The sequence below is a fragment of the Mobula hypostoma genome, chromosome 8 (genome assembly GCF_963921235.1).
Source record: "Mobula hypostoma chromosome 8, sMobHyp1.1, whole genome shotgun sequence".
In the NCBI taxonomy this organism is placed as follows: Eukaryota; Metazoa; Chordata; class Chondrichthyes; order Myliobatiformes; family Myliobatidae; genus Mobula; species Mobula hypostoma.
Genome location: NC_086104.1, coordinates 19,930,506 through 19,947,605, shown reverse-complemented (window position 1 = coordinate 19,947,605; position 17,100 = coordinate 19,930,506). Strand labels below are relative to the sequence as shown.

At 44.3% G+C, this 17,100-nt stretch overlaps 1 protein-coding gene across 6 annotated transcripts in view; it reads left to right on the top strand.

Annotated features, from left to right (window-relative positions):
- The window catches only part of ltbp1 (latent transforming growth factor beta binding protein 1), a 463,174-nt gene that overhangs the window by 284,405 nt on the left and 161,669 nt on the right, over positions 1-17,100 (top strand). For all 6 annotated transcript variants that reach the window (XM_063055533.1, XM_063055535.1, XM_063055537.1 and 3 more), the window contains 4 exons: positions 7,955-8,080; positions 8,480-8,602; positions 10,730-10,849; positions 13,047-13,166. In XM_063055533.1, the coding sequence (XP_062911603.1) occupies positions 7,955-8,080; positions 8,480-8,602; positions 10,730-10,849; positions 13,047-13,166 (489 nt within the window). The remainder of the gene's footprint in view (positions 1-7,954; positions 8,081-8,479; positions 8,603-10,729; positions 10,850-13,046; positions 13,167-17,100) is intronic.

The following is a 17,100-nucleotide window of genomic DNA, read 5'->3' as shown; positions in this document are numbered from 1 at the left end:
GGAATAAAGGGAGCCTTTTCTAGTTGGCTGCTGGTGACTAGTTGTGGTGTTCCACAGAGGCTGGTGTTGGGACTGCTTCCTTTTACATTGCATGTCAATAATTTGGATGATGGAATTGATGGCTTTGTGGCCAAGTTTGTGGATGATATGAAGATTGGTGGAGGGCCGGGTAGTGTTGAGGAAACAGGGAGGCTGCAGAATGATCTAGACAGATTAGGAGAATGTCCAAAGAAATGGCAGATGGAATACAGTGTCAGGAAGTGTATAGTCATGCACTTTGGTAGAAGGAATAAAAACCTAGACTGTTTTCTAAACGGGGAGAAAATTCAAAAATCGGAGGTGCAGAGGAACTTGGGAGTCCTCGTTCCGTATTTCCTAAAGGATGACTTGCAGCTTGAATTGGTGGTGAGGAAACCAAATGCAATGTTGGTATTCGTTTTGAGAGGACTAGAATATAAAGCAAGGATGAAATGTTGAGGCTTTATGAGGCATTGGTGAGGTCTCTTTCGGAGAACTGTCTGGGCCACTTATCTAAAAAAGGATGTTCTGACATTGGAGAGGATTCAGAGGATGTTCGGCAGAATGATTCCAGGAATGAAAGGCTTGTCACATAAACCTGATCGTACCTGATATCTCTGGGCCTGTATTCGCTGGAATTTAGAAGAATATGAGGGGGGAGTGCGGTTGGAGATATCATTAAAACCTATTGAATGTTGAAAGGCCTCGATAGAGTGGATATGGAGAGGATGTTTCCTATAGTGGGGGAGTCTAGGACCAGAGGGCAGATCCTCAGAATGGTGGGGTGTCACTATTGAACAGAGGTGAGGAAGGATTTCTTTAGGCAGAGGGTGTTGAATCTGTGGAATTCGTTGCCACGGGTGGCTGTGAAGGCCAGGTCATTAGGTGTATTTTAGGTGGAAGTTGGTAAGTTCTTGATTAGTCAAGGTGTGAAAGGTTACAGGGAGGAGGCAGCAGAATGGGGTTGAGCAATGTTTTAGTGTAACAGATCAGTAGATAGTAACACTGATTGTAGGATATGGACATTAGCGAACTCTGCACACATCAAAGCTCTCTTCTGATGTATAAACATGACCCGTGACTGATGAATGCGGGACAATATCAGTCATTATCATTATTTTGGTGACTATCAGGGCAGGCATAAAGACCAAGATGTCAGATTTAATTATTACAGATATATGGATGTTAATAGTTGCATGATAGAGAAATATATAAACATGAGACAGTCTGCAGAATCTGGAAGTCCAAAGCAACACATATAAAATGCTGGAAGAACTCATCAGGTCAGGCAGCATCTATGGAAATGAATACACAGTGGTGTTTCATTAATTTGGTTTAATTTTCTTTAAAAATGATTTTGTTTGCTCTTTACAATCTTTTCATAAGATCTTTAAATAGTAAAGTTTCCCAAGACATTTCATAGGAGCATCATCAAACAAATGTTAACATTTATGTTCTGCATGGAGGTCAGTCACCAGTGGTGTGCCTCAGGGATCTGTTCTGGGACCCTTACTCTTTGTGATTTTTATAAATGACCTGGATGAGGAAATGCAGGAATGGGTTAGTAAATTTGCTGATGACACAAAGGTTAGAGGTGTTGTGGATAGTGTGGAGGGCTGTCAGAGGTTACAGTGGGACATTGATAGGATGCAAAACTGGGCTGAGAAATGGCAGATTGAGTTCAACCCAGATAAATGTGAGGTGGTTCATTTTGGTAGGTCATATACGATGGCAGTATATAGTATAATGGTAAGACTCTTGGCTGTGTGGAGGATCAAAGGGATCTTGGGGTCCAAGTCCATAGGACACTCAAAGCAGCTGTGCAGGTTGACTCTGTGGTTAAGAAGGCATACAGTGCATTGGCCTTCATCAATTGTGGGACTGAGTTTAGGAGCCGAGAGGTAATGTTGCAGCTATATAGGACCCTGGTCAGACCCCAGTTGGAGTACTGTGCTCAGTTCTGGTCGCCTCACTACAGGAAGGATGTGAAAACCATAGAAGGGGTGCAGAGGCGATTTACAAAGATGTTGTCTGGATTGGGGAGCATGCTTTATAAGAATAGGTTGAGTGAACTCGGTCTTTTCTCTTTGGAGCATCGGAGGATGAGAGGTGACCTGATAGAACATAGAACATAAAATAGTACAGCACATTACAGGCCCTTCAGCCCACAATGTTGTGCTGACCCTCAAACCCTGCCTCCCATATAACCCCCCACCTTAAATTCCTCCATATACCTGTCTAGTAGCCTCTTAAACTTCACTAGTGTATCTGCCTCCACCACTGACTCAGGCAGTGCATTCCACACACCAACCACTCTCTGAGTAAAAAACCTTCCTCTAATATCCCCCTTGAACTTCCCACCCCTTACCTTAAAGTCATGTCCTCTTGTAATGAGCAGTGGTGCCCTGGGGAAGAGGCGCTGGTTATCCACTCTATCTATTCCTCTTATTATCTTGTACACCTCTATCATGTCTCCTCTCATCCTCCTCCTCTCCAAAGAGTAAAGCCCTAGCTCCCTTAATCTCTGATCATAATGCATAATCTCTAAACCAGGCAGCATCCTGGTAAATCTCCTCTGTACCCTTTCCAATGCTTCCACATCCTTCCTACAGTGAGGCGACCAGAACTGAGCACAGTACTCCAAGTGTGGCCTAACCAGAGTTTAATAGAGCTGCATCATTACCTCGCGACTCTTAAACTCTGTCCCTCGACTTATGAAAGCTAACACCCCATAAGCTTTCTTAACTACCCTATTGACCTGTGAGGCAACTTTCAGGGATCTGTGGACATGTACCCCCAGATCCCTCTGCTCCTCCACACTACTAAGTATCCTGCCATTTACTTTGAGGAAAAACTTTTTCACCCAGAGAGTGGTGGATATATGGAATGCTCTGCCCCAGAAGGCTGTGGAGGCCAAGTCTCTGGCTGCTTTCAAAAAAGAGATGGATAGAGCTCTTAAAGATAGTGGAATCAAAGGTTATGGGGATAAGGCAGGAACTGGATACTGATAGTGGATGATCAGCCATGATCACAGTGAATGGCGGTGCTGGCTCGAAGGGATGAATGGCCTACTCCTGCACCTATTGTCTATTGTATTGTCTATTACTCTGCCTTGGAGTTTGTCCTTCCAAAGTGTACCACCTCACACTTCTCGGGGTTGAACTCCATCTGCCACTTCTCAGAGGTGTATAAGATGTTGAGAGGCATTGATCGTGTGGATAGTCGGAGGCTTTTTCCCAGGGTTGAAATGGCTAGCACAAGAGGGTACAGTTTTAAGGTGCTTGGAAGTAGGTACAGAGGAGATGTCAGGGGTAAGTTTTTTACGCAGAGTGGTGAGTGTGTGGAATGGGCTGCCTGTGGAGGCGGATACGATAAGGCCTTTTAAGAGACTCCTGGATAGGTACATGGAGCTCAGAAAAATAGAGGGCTATGGGTAACCCTGGGTAATTTCTAAGGTAAGGACATGTTCAGCACAGCTTTGTGGGTCGAAAGGGCTGTATTGTACTATAGGTTTTCTGTGCTTCTTTTGGATGAGCTGTATAAGGGCAAAAGAAAAAGTGTTAGGCTTAAAGGATGAAAGGGAAATGAAAATGTTTTGTGTTGCATTTCCAGAGGTTAGAGCTTTAGTATTGAATACAGGTTCATTTAGAACTAGGTTTGACCAGGAGAGCAGAACTGGAGGAGTACAATGAATTTGGAGGATTATATGACTGGAGATTATGGAGGAGGGGAGGGTGAGGCAGTGGTGCAATCAGGGTTCTGAGGAGAGCACGTTTGGATGCAGGCTTTGCTTAGTTGAAAGCCAGAGCCATTCAGTAAACATCGGAATGATGGAGGGTAGGGGTTGTGATGTGTATAGGAGGGGGGCTAGGGATGGAGTCGAAGGGGGAGGTTCGGATATGGATGCCTGAGATTCAACTAATCTGGGAAGTAGAACAAATGAATCAAACCGAAAGTGTATTAGTAAGGAGGTTTAACGAGGGCCATTACCTAACCCGCACAGCCATGTTTAGGGCTTTGAGCAAAGAAATCTGCAGAAATGGCTCCTCAGAACTTGTAGGGTGCAGTATTTAGGTGTGTGGGACAGTGTAACTGAGAATATAGCCCCTTTTCACTGTGGTCAAGCATCGATACTGTACAAGAGCCTGGTTGGCAGGATTTGCAGTTCATTTGATAAGAATCAGAGAGTTCAAAGTGAAAGAGCACTTCACTGGTTGAGTGTACAAATACTGTGCAGGGTAATAAACACTTCAGCTGCTGTGTGAGTTATAACCCACGGCAGGGTGAGCATCTTGTTCTAGGTTCCCACAATAAATCTTCATGTGAATCCATAAAACCTACGAAAATTCAACTCCTTCCCTCCAGGGCTTCTAAACCCAGCAAGTTCAAAACAAACAATGGGTTATTTTCCTGCTCATTTGAAATTCTGAAGGCAATGGTATGGTAGTGATGTGGTTCTGAACATCTATCCTGAAACACTGCTTGTTGGCCTGGAGCAGTGAGTCCAAATCCTGATAGGACATCTGACAAATTTGAATGGTTAAATATACCTCAATTTAATAAGCCAGCATTGTAACAGGAACCCTATAGCTTTAAGAAATCAGCCATCCTTATTGGGCCCAGAATGTGACTGAAGACTACTATTAACCAAGGGATCTGTGGACCCCTGAGTGTTAACACCCGCTCTGGACCTATTACTAAGAATACAAGTAATGTAAATTTCTTTCTGTAATGGTTATATTGCTAACATCTTCCATTTTATCCTTTGGCTTTGAATGAACTGACGACTTACTTGCAGGTGCTTTGTACCTGCTGAGGGCCAGTGAAGGATGCACAGTCCTATGAGTGAATTAAAGCAAAGGGGGACTTGGTTCACAACACATAGAAGAGTGCAGAGCAGGAACAGGCCCTTAAGATCACAATATCTGTGGTGAAGATGATGCCATTTTAAACAGCACATGTACCTGCACATGGTTTATATCACCTTGTTCCCTGCCTGATCACGTGTCTGCCTCAATGCCTCTTATTTGCTGTAATTGTATCCGATTCCTTCTCCTGGTAGTCTCTGTATATTAAAAAAAATGTTTTGTAAGTCTCTTAAACATTCCCCCTCTCACTTAAAAGGTATGCATGCTAGAATTTAATATTTCCACTTCTGGAGAAAGGCTCTGACTACCTGCCCCATGTATACCTCTTATAATTTTATGCATGTCAGTCAGATTGTCCTCAGTCAACACTCCAGTGAGAACAATCTAAGTTTGTCTAACCTCTCCTTATAGCTAATACTCTCTAACCAAGGCAACATCCTGCTGACCTCCTTCTGTACCCTCTCCACAGCCCTTACCCTCTGCTGTACCCTCTCCAAAGCCCCTACCCTCTTCTGTACCCTCTCCACAGCCCCTACCTTCTGCTGTACCCTGTCCACAGCCCCTACCCTCTTCTGTATGCTCTCCAAAACCCCTACCCTCTTCTGTACCCTCTCCAAAACCCCTACCCTGTTCTGTACCCTCTCCAAAGCCCATACCCTCTTCTCTACGCTCTCCAAAGCCCATACTCTCTGCTGTACCCTCTCCATAGCCCCTACCCTGTTTTGTACCCTCTCCACAGCCCCTACCCTATTCTGTATGCTCTCCAAAACCTCTACCCTCTTCTGTACGCTCTCGAAAACCCCTACCCTCTTCTGTACCCTGTCACAACCCCTACCCTTTTCTGTACTCTCTCCACAGCCCCTACCCTCTTCGGTACCCTCTCCAAAGCCCCTACCCTCTGCTGTACCCTCTCCAAAGCCCCTACCCTCTGCTGTACGCTCTCCAAAGCCCCTACCCTCTGCTGTACCCTCTCCAAAGCCTATACCTTCTACTGTATGCTGTCCACAGCCCATGCACCTTTCCTGTACTGTGGCGGCCAGAACTGCCCACAATACTCCAAGTGCGGCCTAACTAATCTTTATCCAGCTATAACATAATTTACTGACATTCATTCTTACCACTCTGACCAATCAAGGCAAGCATGCCATAATCCTCTTCTAATCACCCTGTTGCTACTTTCAGGGAGCCGTAGACTTACACCCCAAAATTCCCCTGTATGTCAGTGCTGCTTAGGGTCTCACTGTTCACTGCATACTTTCCTCTTAATATTTGATCTCCAGAAATGCGACCCCTCACACTTGTATGGTTTAAACTCCAACTGCCATTTCTTCATACTTACAACTGGTCTATACCCTGACTCATCAGAGGTTTGCTTTGTCACCAAGGACACTTGCAAATATCTACAGAGGTATCATGGAGCGCATTCTAACTGGCCGATTCACTGTTTGGTATGGGAGGTTGAGGGAGATAGCACAGGATCGAAAAAAGTTGCAGAAAAGTTGTAAACTCAGTCAGCGCCATCATGGGCACTAGCCTCCCCAGCGTCCAGGACACCTTCAAGAAGGGGCGCCTCAAAAAAAGGCGGCCTCCATCATTAAGGACCCCCATCACCCAGGACATGCCCTCTTCTCATTGTTCCCTCCAGGGAGAAAGTACAGCAGCCTGAAGACACACATTCAACAATTCAGGAACAGCTTCTTCCCCTCTGCCATCTGATTTCTGAATGGACGTTGAACCCATGAATGCTGCCTCACTACTTTGTTTTTTCTTTTTGCACTATTTATTTAATTTAATTTTTTTATATAATAAGCATACTATGTATGTATAGTATCTCCTCAGATCCCTGATTCCATCATTGCCTCCTCACCCTCCCCATCTCTGTAATCTCCAGTCATATAATCATATATACACACACACACTTACTGTAATTTACATTTTATGTTATTATGTATTGCGATGTACCGCTGCTGCTTAACAACAAATTTCATGATATGTCGGTGATATTAAACCCAATTGTGATTCTGACTCTTGACAACCTTCCTTACTCCCCACAGCTCTGCTAATCTTTGTATTATTCAAAGGGCAGTATCGCAGTGTAATTGGAGCAGGCAAACCAGTGTTCTGTGTAGTATTGTAGATAAACCTGCAGATTAGTGAAGCGTTTTTATGAGCTTCTGTTTAGGCTAAGAGCAAGAACAAATGCTGTAATAAAAATTGCAGCAGGCTGCACAAATCCACTTTTCCTTCAACTGTCAGTTCACTAGAATGGTTTAAAGATGTAGGGTGAACTTGTGGCTTAATTGATGTAAAACAGAATCATAATTATCATAATTTCAATTATTCTTTCATAGTTTTGTAGTTTATATTTATATCAAATATAAATATAAACCTGGTACTCCAGCTGCAGTGCTGTCAACAAAAAAGCCTTGCAGAGGGGGGTTAGGGGAGCAGAGAAGGTTATCGGGGTCTCCCTACCTTCTGTCCAAGACCTCTTTCAGAGTCGATGCCTCCAGAAGACACGGTACATCATTAAAGACCCCTCACACCCTCTCCATGAACTGTTTGTTCTTCTGCCATCAGGCAAACGTTACAGGAGCATCAAAACTAAAACCACAAGGCTACTAAACAGCTTCCTCCCACAGGCAGTCAGACTGCTAAATAGCTGCTCTACCTGACTCTGCTTTGGACACTTTTAACTTGCACTGGACACTTATAACTGATTTTAACTGACATGTGGCTGTTGTGTTTTACTATTTATTGATATGTTTATTATTTAGTGTTGCGTTTGTTATGTTATGATTGCACTGCTCCTGAGAAACGCTGTCTCATTCTGCCCTGCAGAGCTGATGTACGGTTAGAGTGACAATAAAGTTTTTTGAATCTTGAATCTTGATATCAAGTCAGTTTGTCTCTGAGCATTGGAAAATAGTTGACTGGTGACATTTATCTAGCCATCTTAGCTTAAACAGGGCAGCTCATTATATAAGCAACCAGTTTGTGATGCAACAGACTATTGGTATGAAATTTCATTATCAATTTAGTTAAAGCTGCAACCTCCTATTTTTCAGAAATTGACGAGTGTTCAGTCAACCCTCGAATCTGTGGACCTGGCCAGTGTATCAATCTTCCAGAGGGTTACACGTGCAACTGCGATCCTGGTTACCATCTCAACTCCTTGCAAACTGCTTGTGTTGGTGAGAGTCGACAACCTGGACTTTTCTCTTTGAGTATAATTATATTGGGTGGCTGTTGACATGCTTTGGACTGATGGAAATCTGCTGCATGCATTCAGTTTGTCTGGACAGCACATAAATTGCTTGAATTTATGATCCCCAGTTGCCCTGGATGCACCCAGGTCCCACCCTGACCTTTCCTTGGCAATCCACCTTGGTGTGTTTTTCATTTTCTGCCTGAGACTTTACTCTGTCACCAGCTCCATGTTGGAGTTGAGCATTTAACAGAGGCTGGGGAGCAATACCTGATGGTTGTCATTCTGGCAACCCCTCCAAACTCTGAGGGCCAGGTGTTTGCCTCAGCTTGAACTCGGGCTGAAGTAGCTTATGTCACTAATGAGCATGGTCTGGCTTTCACAGATGTGGATGAATGTACGCAGGCCCCAGAACCATGTTCCAATGGCCAATGTAAGAACACTGAAGGGAGTTTTCGATGCCACTGTTACCAAGGCTTTACATCGGATGGAGGGACACAATGCACCGGTAATGTTTCATGTTTCACAGGGAGGATCTAATATCATAATATCATGGATGGTAGTTTAAAAGATTCAAAAACTCAGACTTCTGCAAGAAACTGTCTAGTCTTCTGATTGAAAGCTAGCTCACTCAGGGAACATTGGACATTATATGATAATGGCCTTCTCCCCCAACCTCCCCCACCAACTCACCTCACCCCACAAGAATCTCCCATTTACTCGCTATTAAAAGTTCAAAGGAAATTAGATTTATGGGGATGGTGGGTGGAACTCGTGTCATTTTGCCAAATTTCTACTAAAGGCTAGAGAGTGAGGAACGCAGGACAATTCCTGGAGTTCCTCACGTAGCTAGTAGGTAACGTATCAGAAATTATATTAGCACAGCCCAGTACCTTTCTAGAGATTTGCAAGCAAAGTTAAGCTCATTGGAAAGGTTTTTCCAGTGAAATAGTTAATAGAAATATTTACTTGTAAGTTATCTGCCATATCCAACAATGATATGAGACCTGTGTGGGAGAGTTTTTAAAGTGGGAAAACTGTTTCACTGGGGCAGTTACATGCTCTTAACCTCAGAAATCCAGGTCCATTTGTATGCGTCACGAACTTGGGTCTTCCGTGGCTGCAGTGGATAACAACGATGTCTTCTGTGCCTTGTCGTGACCTGCGCTCTCCATGGAGCGTAGCAGAACCATTTCCCTGGCCATTGGATCTCACTGTTCATCTCATCCACCCGGTTGGCTGGAGCTGATGTCACACGCTAGGACAGGCATGTCCCTAAGTCACCAGGGTATGGGGCTCGCTGGTTACCCTCAGCCGGATTAGCCCAGCTGGTGAAATGGTGTACCGGGGTGTGTTCCAAGTCGCATGCCAACAGCTACTTGGAGCCACAGGTGGGGACCAAAGGTGAGCGAGCTGCGCCAGAATAGACACAACAAGCCCCTTCACCAGAGGCGTTGCACTTTTCTGGACCCCCCCATGCACCCATACACTCTCCTTACTAAAGGTTTAACCACCAGCATATAACATTTCAGGACACAAACTAATATATTAGTATTAAATTCTTCAGCTGTTTATTTTTACCCAGTTGTTAACCTGTCTAGTTTAAAAGAACTGTTGACAGTTTTGAAATAGCATCAGCTAGAATTTGACCTACATGCGTTATGCAGTAAAAATAGTGCTCCGTGGAAGTTCAATCCCTCGTGTGCCAAATGTTGTCAAATACCCAAATCTTACAGCACCAACTGGCCATGAAAGAGCAAGTTCCAAAAGTCTGCTACTCTATAATTGTAGAGTGAGGAAAGGTTGAGCGAGCTGAGGCTTTTCTCTTTGGAGTGAAGAAGGATGAGAGGTGACTTGATCAAGGTGTTTAAGGTTTTGAGAGGTGTAGTTAGAGTGGACAGCCAGTGCCTTTCTTCCGGGGTGGTAATGACCAACCTCAGAGGACATCAGCCTAAGTTGAGTAAAGGAAAGCTTAAGAGGATCTATCAGAGACGGCATTTTTACAGAGACATTGGTGGATGGCCGGAAACGCATTGCTGGAGGTTGTGGAGGGTGCTGATATAATTGGAACATTTATGATAGGCGCAGAGGTATAAGCAAACTGGTTATGAGTCATGTAGGAGTGAAGGAGGGAGAGGGAGATTTAGTGGAATGATCCTGGTACAGAGAGACTCCTATAACATGAGAATCTGGTTATTTCGAGCAGAGAACATTGAAAGGTGTCCATCAAAAGTTTAAATGGAAAAAGTAAAGAGGAACTGGCAGCGTTGAGAACTAGATAACACTAGTTTAAGGAGACTGGCAAAAGGTACAAGGGTAATATAAAGAAAATTTTGTTTGCAAAGCAGGAGCACCTCTGAAGAGGTGGGGGAAGCAGATTCAGTTGTCTCTTTAAGAAGGGAATCAAATAGGTATTTGAAGTAGACACATCTTGCATGTAATATGGATAGGGCTGGAGAATGGAGCTGAACTGATTGCTCTTCAAGAGCGCTAAATACAGGACTGATGGGCCATATAATGGCTTCCTTCCTTACTCTAACAGCTCCACAGTTCTTTGTGCGGTTCTAGATGTTTCTTGGTATATGCATCATATTATTTTGCCCTTAAGGTTAACAATTTACTGTCTAATTTCAAGATATCGATGAGTGCCTGAGACCTAATATCTGTGGAGAAGGCCATTGCATTAATGTTGACGGCTCCTATAGATGTCAGTACTGTGATGCTGGTTACAGAATGAACAATGGCTTGTGTGAAGGTGAGTTTGTGTTTCAACTTTTGAATAGACCCTGCTCAACTAAGTGGCTTCAAGCATCAGCTTATGCTGTCTTGTCATTCGCGATGTGGAATGGAATATTCTCTCACGGAATCTGATTTCACATTATTTGGAAGCAGGGTAAAATAAAGCATGAAGAATTTTCACAGAAAAAGAACAGTCTTCCAAACAAACATAACAGTGTGTTTCCAGTTACCCATCTCTGAATACCTTGTTGTTCTACCAATCACTGCCTTCGGGCCAAGGGAATTAAGGGAGTGGCTGAAAATCAATTCAGAAATCTTATCTAAACAAAAAAAAACAAAAGACATGTACACCCATAATCCAGTGCCAAAAATGAAATCAAAAACTCAAGGGTGGGACCAGGCAAGGGAGGGGATTCTTTGGCTAGAGGAAATGCTGGCATGATTCCTTTTCCTCTCTCAGACACAATTCATCCTTCCATTGGGTACGCAGTTACCTGTATTAGAAATACATTCCCACTTGTTCATCAAAACATAGATGTACAGCACTGTGTAAAAGTCTTAGGCACGTATCTGTATCGCTAGGGTGCCTAAGACTGCACTGTAGTCAGTCAGTAAATACTGTAAACAACAGGAATTCTGCAGATGCTGGAAATTCAAGCAACGCACATCAAAGTTGCTGGTGAACGCAGCAGGCCAGGCAGCATCTCTACCTCTTCCCAGAGATGCTGCCTGGCCTGCTGCGTTCACCAGCAACTTTGATGTGTGTTGCAGTAAATACTGTATTTGTCAACGTGGAACGGAGAGTGTTTGTAAATCTGGCGGGGGCAAAGGAAGTTGGGAATGATGGGGGTGGAATGCCGTAGGACAGATGGCAGAGAAGGAGTGCCAGACGGGGGCCCGGGTGCAGACATACTCAGCCCTGAGACTGAGACAGCATCAAGGTCATTTGATTCCAAACAATTGGTTTATTGATGATTGCAGAATGTCGAAGTGTCATTGAGTATTGGAGAAAATGAGCAGGTATTAATCACTGCCATATTGTACATTCAGTGCAGGAGACTAGGATCACTTCCCTTCTCCTGAAGCACCAAATTTATGGCAGAGGATACAGTTTGATGGCAGCCATCTCCTCCTTGAACTTGGTTCTGATCATTGTGCAAGCTCCCAATCCTCACCTCCTTCTCCACTCACCCTGCTCCGAGCAGATTTGCCAGGAGCTTCCCCAAGGATTAACCGTAGTGATTCAGTGGTAAACTTCCATTAGCAGCCAAGTGCCCCTGTAGGCTTCAGTTGCACTAATCAGTCAGTCCCATGTCTTTTGGCGTGTGGCCAAGTGGTTAAGGCATCGGTCTAGTGATCTGAAGGTCGCTAGTTCGAGCCTCAGCTGAGGCAGTGTGTTGTGTCCTTGAGCAAGGCACTTAACCACACAGTGGTCTGCGATGACACTGGTGCCAAGCTGTATTGGCCCTAGTACCCTTCCCTTGGACAACATCAGTGGCGTGGAGAGGGGAGACTTGCAGCCTGGGCAACTGCCAGTCTTCCATACAACCTTGCCCAGGCCTGCGCCCTGGAAACCCTCCAACGCACAAATCCATGGTCTCATAAGACTAACGGATGCCTGTTTTTATGCCTGAGGCAACATCGACACTTTTGGTGGAGAGAGCAGAGAGGAAATATCGACACTGCTGCTTGGAAATTCTTCAGAAGAGCGTGTGAAAGTACTAGAAAATCTTGGATTTATTTTCTATCTTGCATAAACTCAGGAGGTTTGAAAAGGCTACAGAGCCAACAAAGATCATCGTTGTAATGTAAAAAATGTAGTAGCAAGTTTCCACACAGCAAGCTATCACAGACAACAATATAATAACGAGGAATATTGGTTTTTCAGTAAATTAGTTGAGTGATTACTGATGCTGTTTTGATGAACATTGGGGAAAGGGATCAACTAATGAAGGTACAACTCTCAACTACTTAAAATACTGGAGTCAGTGACATAAAAAGGAGTGACCTCTTTTTCACAGTGAGCTAAAACAGCACTGTCCTGTAAGAAGAGGGCAGTTTTGAGGCATTTGAGCTGGTCCAGCAATCAGAGACATAAGACACTCTCTCTTTAAACTGTCACTCCTTTCTGCTCTTTTGGCACAGTAAATTTGAAGTCAAAGCATGTTCAAATATGAGCTGAATTTGCTGGTGTGATCTGTTTAAATTTACAGACATCGATGAATGCCAGGATTCCAACAAATGTCCATCTGGAAGATGCATTAACAGTCCTGGCTCTTATGAGTGTGTACCTTGCTCAGAAGGCTACACAGGCAGAAATGGACAATGCATTGGTACGTAGTGTATTCTGAGCACACTCTGCTTGTTCTGTATACAGAGTGAGTTCTTCCAAGAAATATTCTCACAAAATATTATATATGAAAGATCTTCATTCCTTCCAGCATTATCTATCATGATTACTGATGAAAATTTAACCTTGGCTTCAGTAATCCTACATTAGTGAGAGATAGGATTACTAATTTCAGTACTGTTTTGGTTACTTCAAGCTCAGCTCCCTATTAGAAAGGCTGGTTTTATACCATGAAGCATATCTTTCTAATTAAGTATACTCACCACTCCTGAGATATAATAATAATGTAGGTCGCATCCGGAATTTTTCCGGGTAGCGGACGACTTCCTCCCACGCCGTTTGGACGTAGATGGAATTTGCGTACGAGGCAAGTGTACAGCAGTGGTTTGCCATTGCCTTCTGCCGGGTGAGTTTTTTTCCAAAGAGATCATCAGCTCTTAACCCTGCACGGATAGAAAGCGTGCTGGGGGCAGCCGGCGGGATTTGAACTTTGGAACCTCCGCCTTGCAGCCCGGCGCTGATGCCTCTATGCCACCAGCTGGCTTCCTGATATATACTGCCTTATAAATTACTTTTTTTCTGATTGATTGATACAATATGGAGTCGGCCCTTCGAGCCTCGCCACCCCAGTGATCCCATAATCCCGATTAACCCTAATCTAATCGGGAAAGGATTCCAATGACCAGTTAACCTAACCGCTAGGTCTTTGGACCGTGGGAGGAAAGCAGAGCATCTGGGGAAAATCAACACATTCCACAGGGATGACGTACAGAGACCCCTCACAGAATGGTGCTGGAATTGAGCGCTAAGCTCTGGAGCACCCTGAGCTGTAATACTGACACGCTAACCGCTACACTACTGAGGTACCTGTTATTTTCTCAGAAAAGTAAGATGTACTGTAGGGTGGGAGAAGTACCTTCTTTCGTCACTGGTTTCATTGTCCACCATTTTTACTCACCCCTGGCTCTTCACTTCCCTCGACTTGGCAACAAGACCCTGTGATAAAATGCTGGCATGTAAAGTCAGATAAACACCAAACATGCTTAATAAATGCATCAAAGTAAAGTATGAAGTGTATTTGAGACCAGAAGGTTAACCCAAAAGCTGAAACAGATGACAAGGGTGCAGCTTTGAATTATTACTTTGCCCTGTTCTCCAGCTAAAGATTGACACTGAAACTTCGCAGGAAGAATGTGAAGTATTGAATATGCATCAAGCAATTTCTGAAAGGGCAACTTCCAACCTTCATTTATTATATTTTGTTAGTTTCTTTCCAAATGCCATAAATACAGGAAAGCACTAAACAGAATACTGTCTGGAGAAGTGTGATGCTGTGCATTGGAAGGAGAGACTTAAGGCTCTCAACAGCACCCAGAAGGGTAGCTGAACTAAAGAGGCTTCAAGTGCATGTCTGCACCTCCCTGACGGCTGTAGAACAGGGGTCCCCAACCTTTTTTGCACCGCGGACCGGTTTAATATTGACAATATTCTTGCGGACCAGCTGACCGGGAGTGGTGGGGGGGGGTGTTCAAGTGGGGTTAAACTCACCTCAACATGTCTTTTACAGTTAGGGTTGCCAACTTTCTCACTCCCAAATAAGGGACAAAGTAGCAGTCAAATCCCGGGACACTTGTGTTTACCCCGAGAAAGACTACCATGACCATGAAGCCTTGTGTGGGCACCTGTGTGCATGCATGACGTGTGCTTTATGCCATTTTGGTTTCATAGGGACGCTCTACCTTAGCAGGGGGAATATGGGACAAGGGCGGTCCCATATGGGACAAACCAATTTAGCCCAATGTATGGGATGTCCCGGCAAATACGGGACAGTTAGCAACCCTATGTTCAAGTTCAACAGTGCGTGACAAGGAATGAGGAAAGGTGCAGCTGACTCATATCATTTCCTCACGGCCCGGTGCTTGGGGACCGCTGCTGTAGAACAAATAGTTAAGGTTAAAGGCACTCAGGTGTCAGTCTTTGCCAACTTTTGGATGGAATACAATAACAGAGAGAAGATACTAGAAATGCATCAAACACATATTGGAGCACAGTGCTTCATTTTGAGCTGACCTGCAGAAGATATGAAGAGAAGGTCAGGGCTGAGACTGGTGAGACACAAGAGACTACAGATGCTGGAAACCTGGAGCAACGTACAATGGAGCTGGAGGAACTCAGTGGGTGAAAGCTCAAAGTAAAATTATTATCGAAGTATGCATATGACACCTTATGCTACCTTGAAATTCATTTTCTTGCATACATTTACAGGAAAAAATACAATAGCATTTAGGCAGCATGTATTGAAGGCATTAAGGCATTAGGCACCTTTGCTCCATCTGCCATACCAACCAGAATCTTGCATTGACCAACCATTTCAATTCTACTTCCCATTGCCACACTGACATGTCTGTCCACAGCCATCTCCACTGCTGAACTGAGGCTCAGGTAGAGGTGCCTCAGGACTCACACCACCAGGCTCAAGAACAGATACTACCCCTCAACCATCAGGCTCTTGAATAAAAGGAGATAACTACACTTGCTTTTCCCCTTCTTTGAAATGTTTGCACAACCAATGATATCACTTTAAGGACTCTTTACCTCATTATTTCATGTTCTTGTTATTTATTTATACTTGCATTTACACAGTTTGTTGTCTTCTGCACTCTGGCTGATCTTTTATTAATCCTGTTATATTTACTATTCTAAAGATTTGCTGAGTATGCCCGCAGTAAAATTAATCTCAGGGTTGTATTTGGTGACAGATACAGTATGTATTTTGATAATAAAAATTACTTTGAACTTTGACACAGATTAGAGGAACAGCTTTGGTAGTCTCCAACCTGATGGCATGAACATTGATTTCTCAATCTTCTAGGGGCTAGCACAAATACTCTGATTAGCATAATTGTACAGAGCGTTGATTTGTCTTAGGGCGCATAGTTCTCAGGTCTGGTCTGAACACTCACAGTTTAATTTCCTTTATACGTAAAAGCAAGAGTCATCTTCTTGGTCTCCATGCTGCTGTGCTGGGACCCTGGTACAAACCCCTTTCCCAGCAGTGGAGAGTCATTGTGGACAGGCTGTCTGTCAGGGCTGTTGTCGGGCTGCTCAGCAGAGTGATGTGGAGCTTGGGAGTTGGTGGGGCCTGGTAATGGCTGCTCCTTGTGTTGACAGATTCCTTAGATCTTATGTCTCCAGCATCACCTCCTGTTGAATGTTACAAAAGCTGCTGACTGCTCCCCCCTCTTTTGCAGAGCTCCACAGCTCAGAGATCTCTTGAAACATGCAAAAAATGCTGGAGGAACTCAGCAGGACAGGCAGCATCTATGGAAATACATAAATGATCAACGTTTCTGGCTGAGACCCTTCATCAGGTCTCTTTATGATAGCAAGATCTACACTTGGCAGCTTCCATTGTAACCAATGTTCGGAGTTAATGGAGCCCAAAGGATGCAGGCAGTCTTAACAACCCCTAAGGCACATTCAGCTCACCCCAGCAATGACCGCTCTCACTATGCTGGGCAGGGAGCAGTCCTGAGACTCGCGTATCAGTTCTGAGTGACGGCACGGCACATTCTGTCTGCCGTGCACCGACTCTCACAGGCATCCATTTCACCCTGAGCTGTAGAGTGATTTTGTTATTGTGGGAGAGCCAGCAGAGGGCCGGGGTCCCATTATAGAGAAGTGCCCAGCACGTGGTGACCAGGCGCTCACGCCTGGTTTCCAGCACAACAGCGCAGTTTGTAACGGCTGTCCCATTATATCCTATGCTACCATGACCCCTATTGGCACTGAACCCATTTGCTCTCTCGTTCCAGGAAACATGTCCAGATGCTAAATGTGCTATCTGAAGCATTTCTGTTTCAGGCACGGACAGAAAGGTCTTTAACTTTGGGCTGAAAGGCCCTCTGTGCATCAGG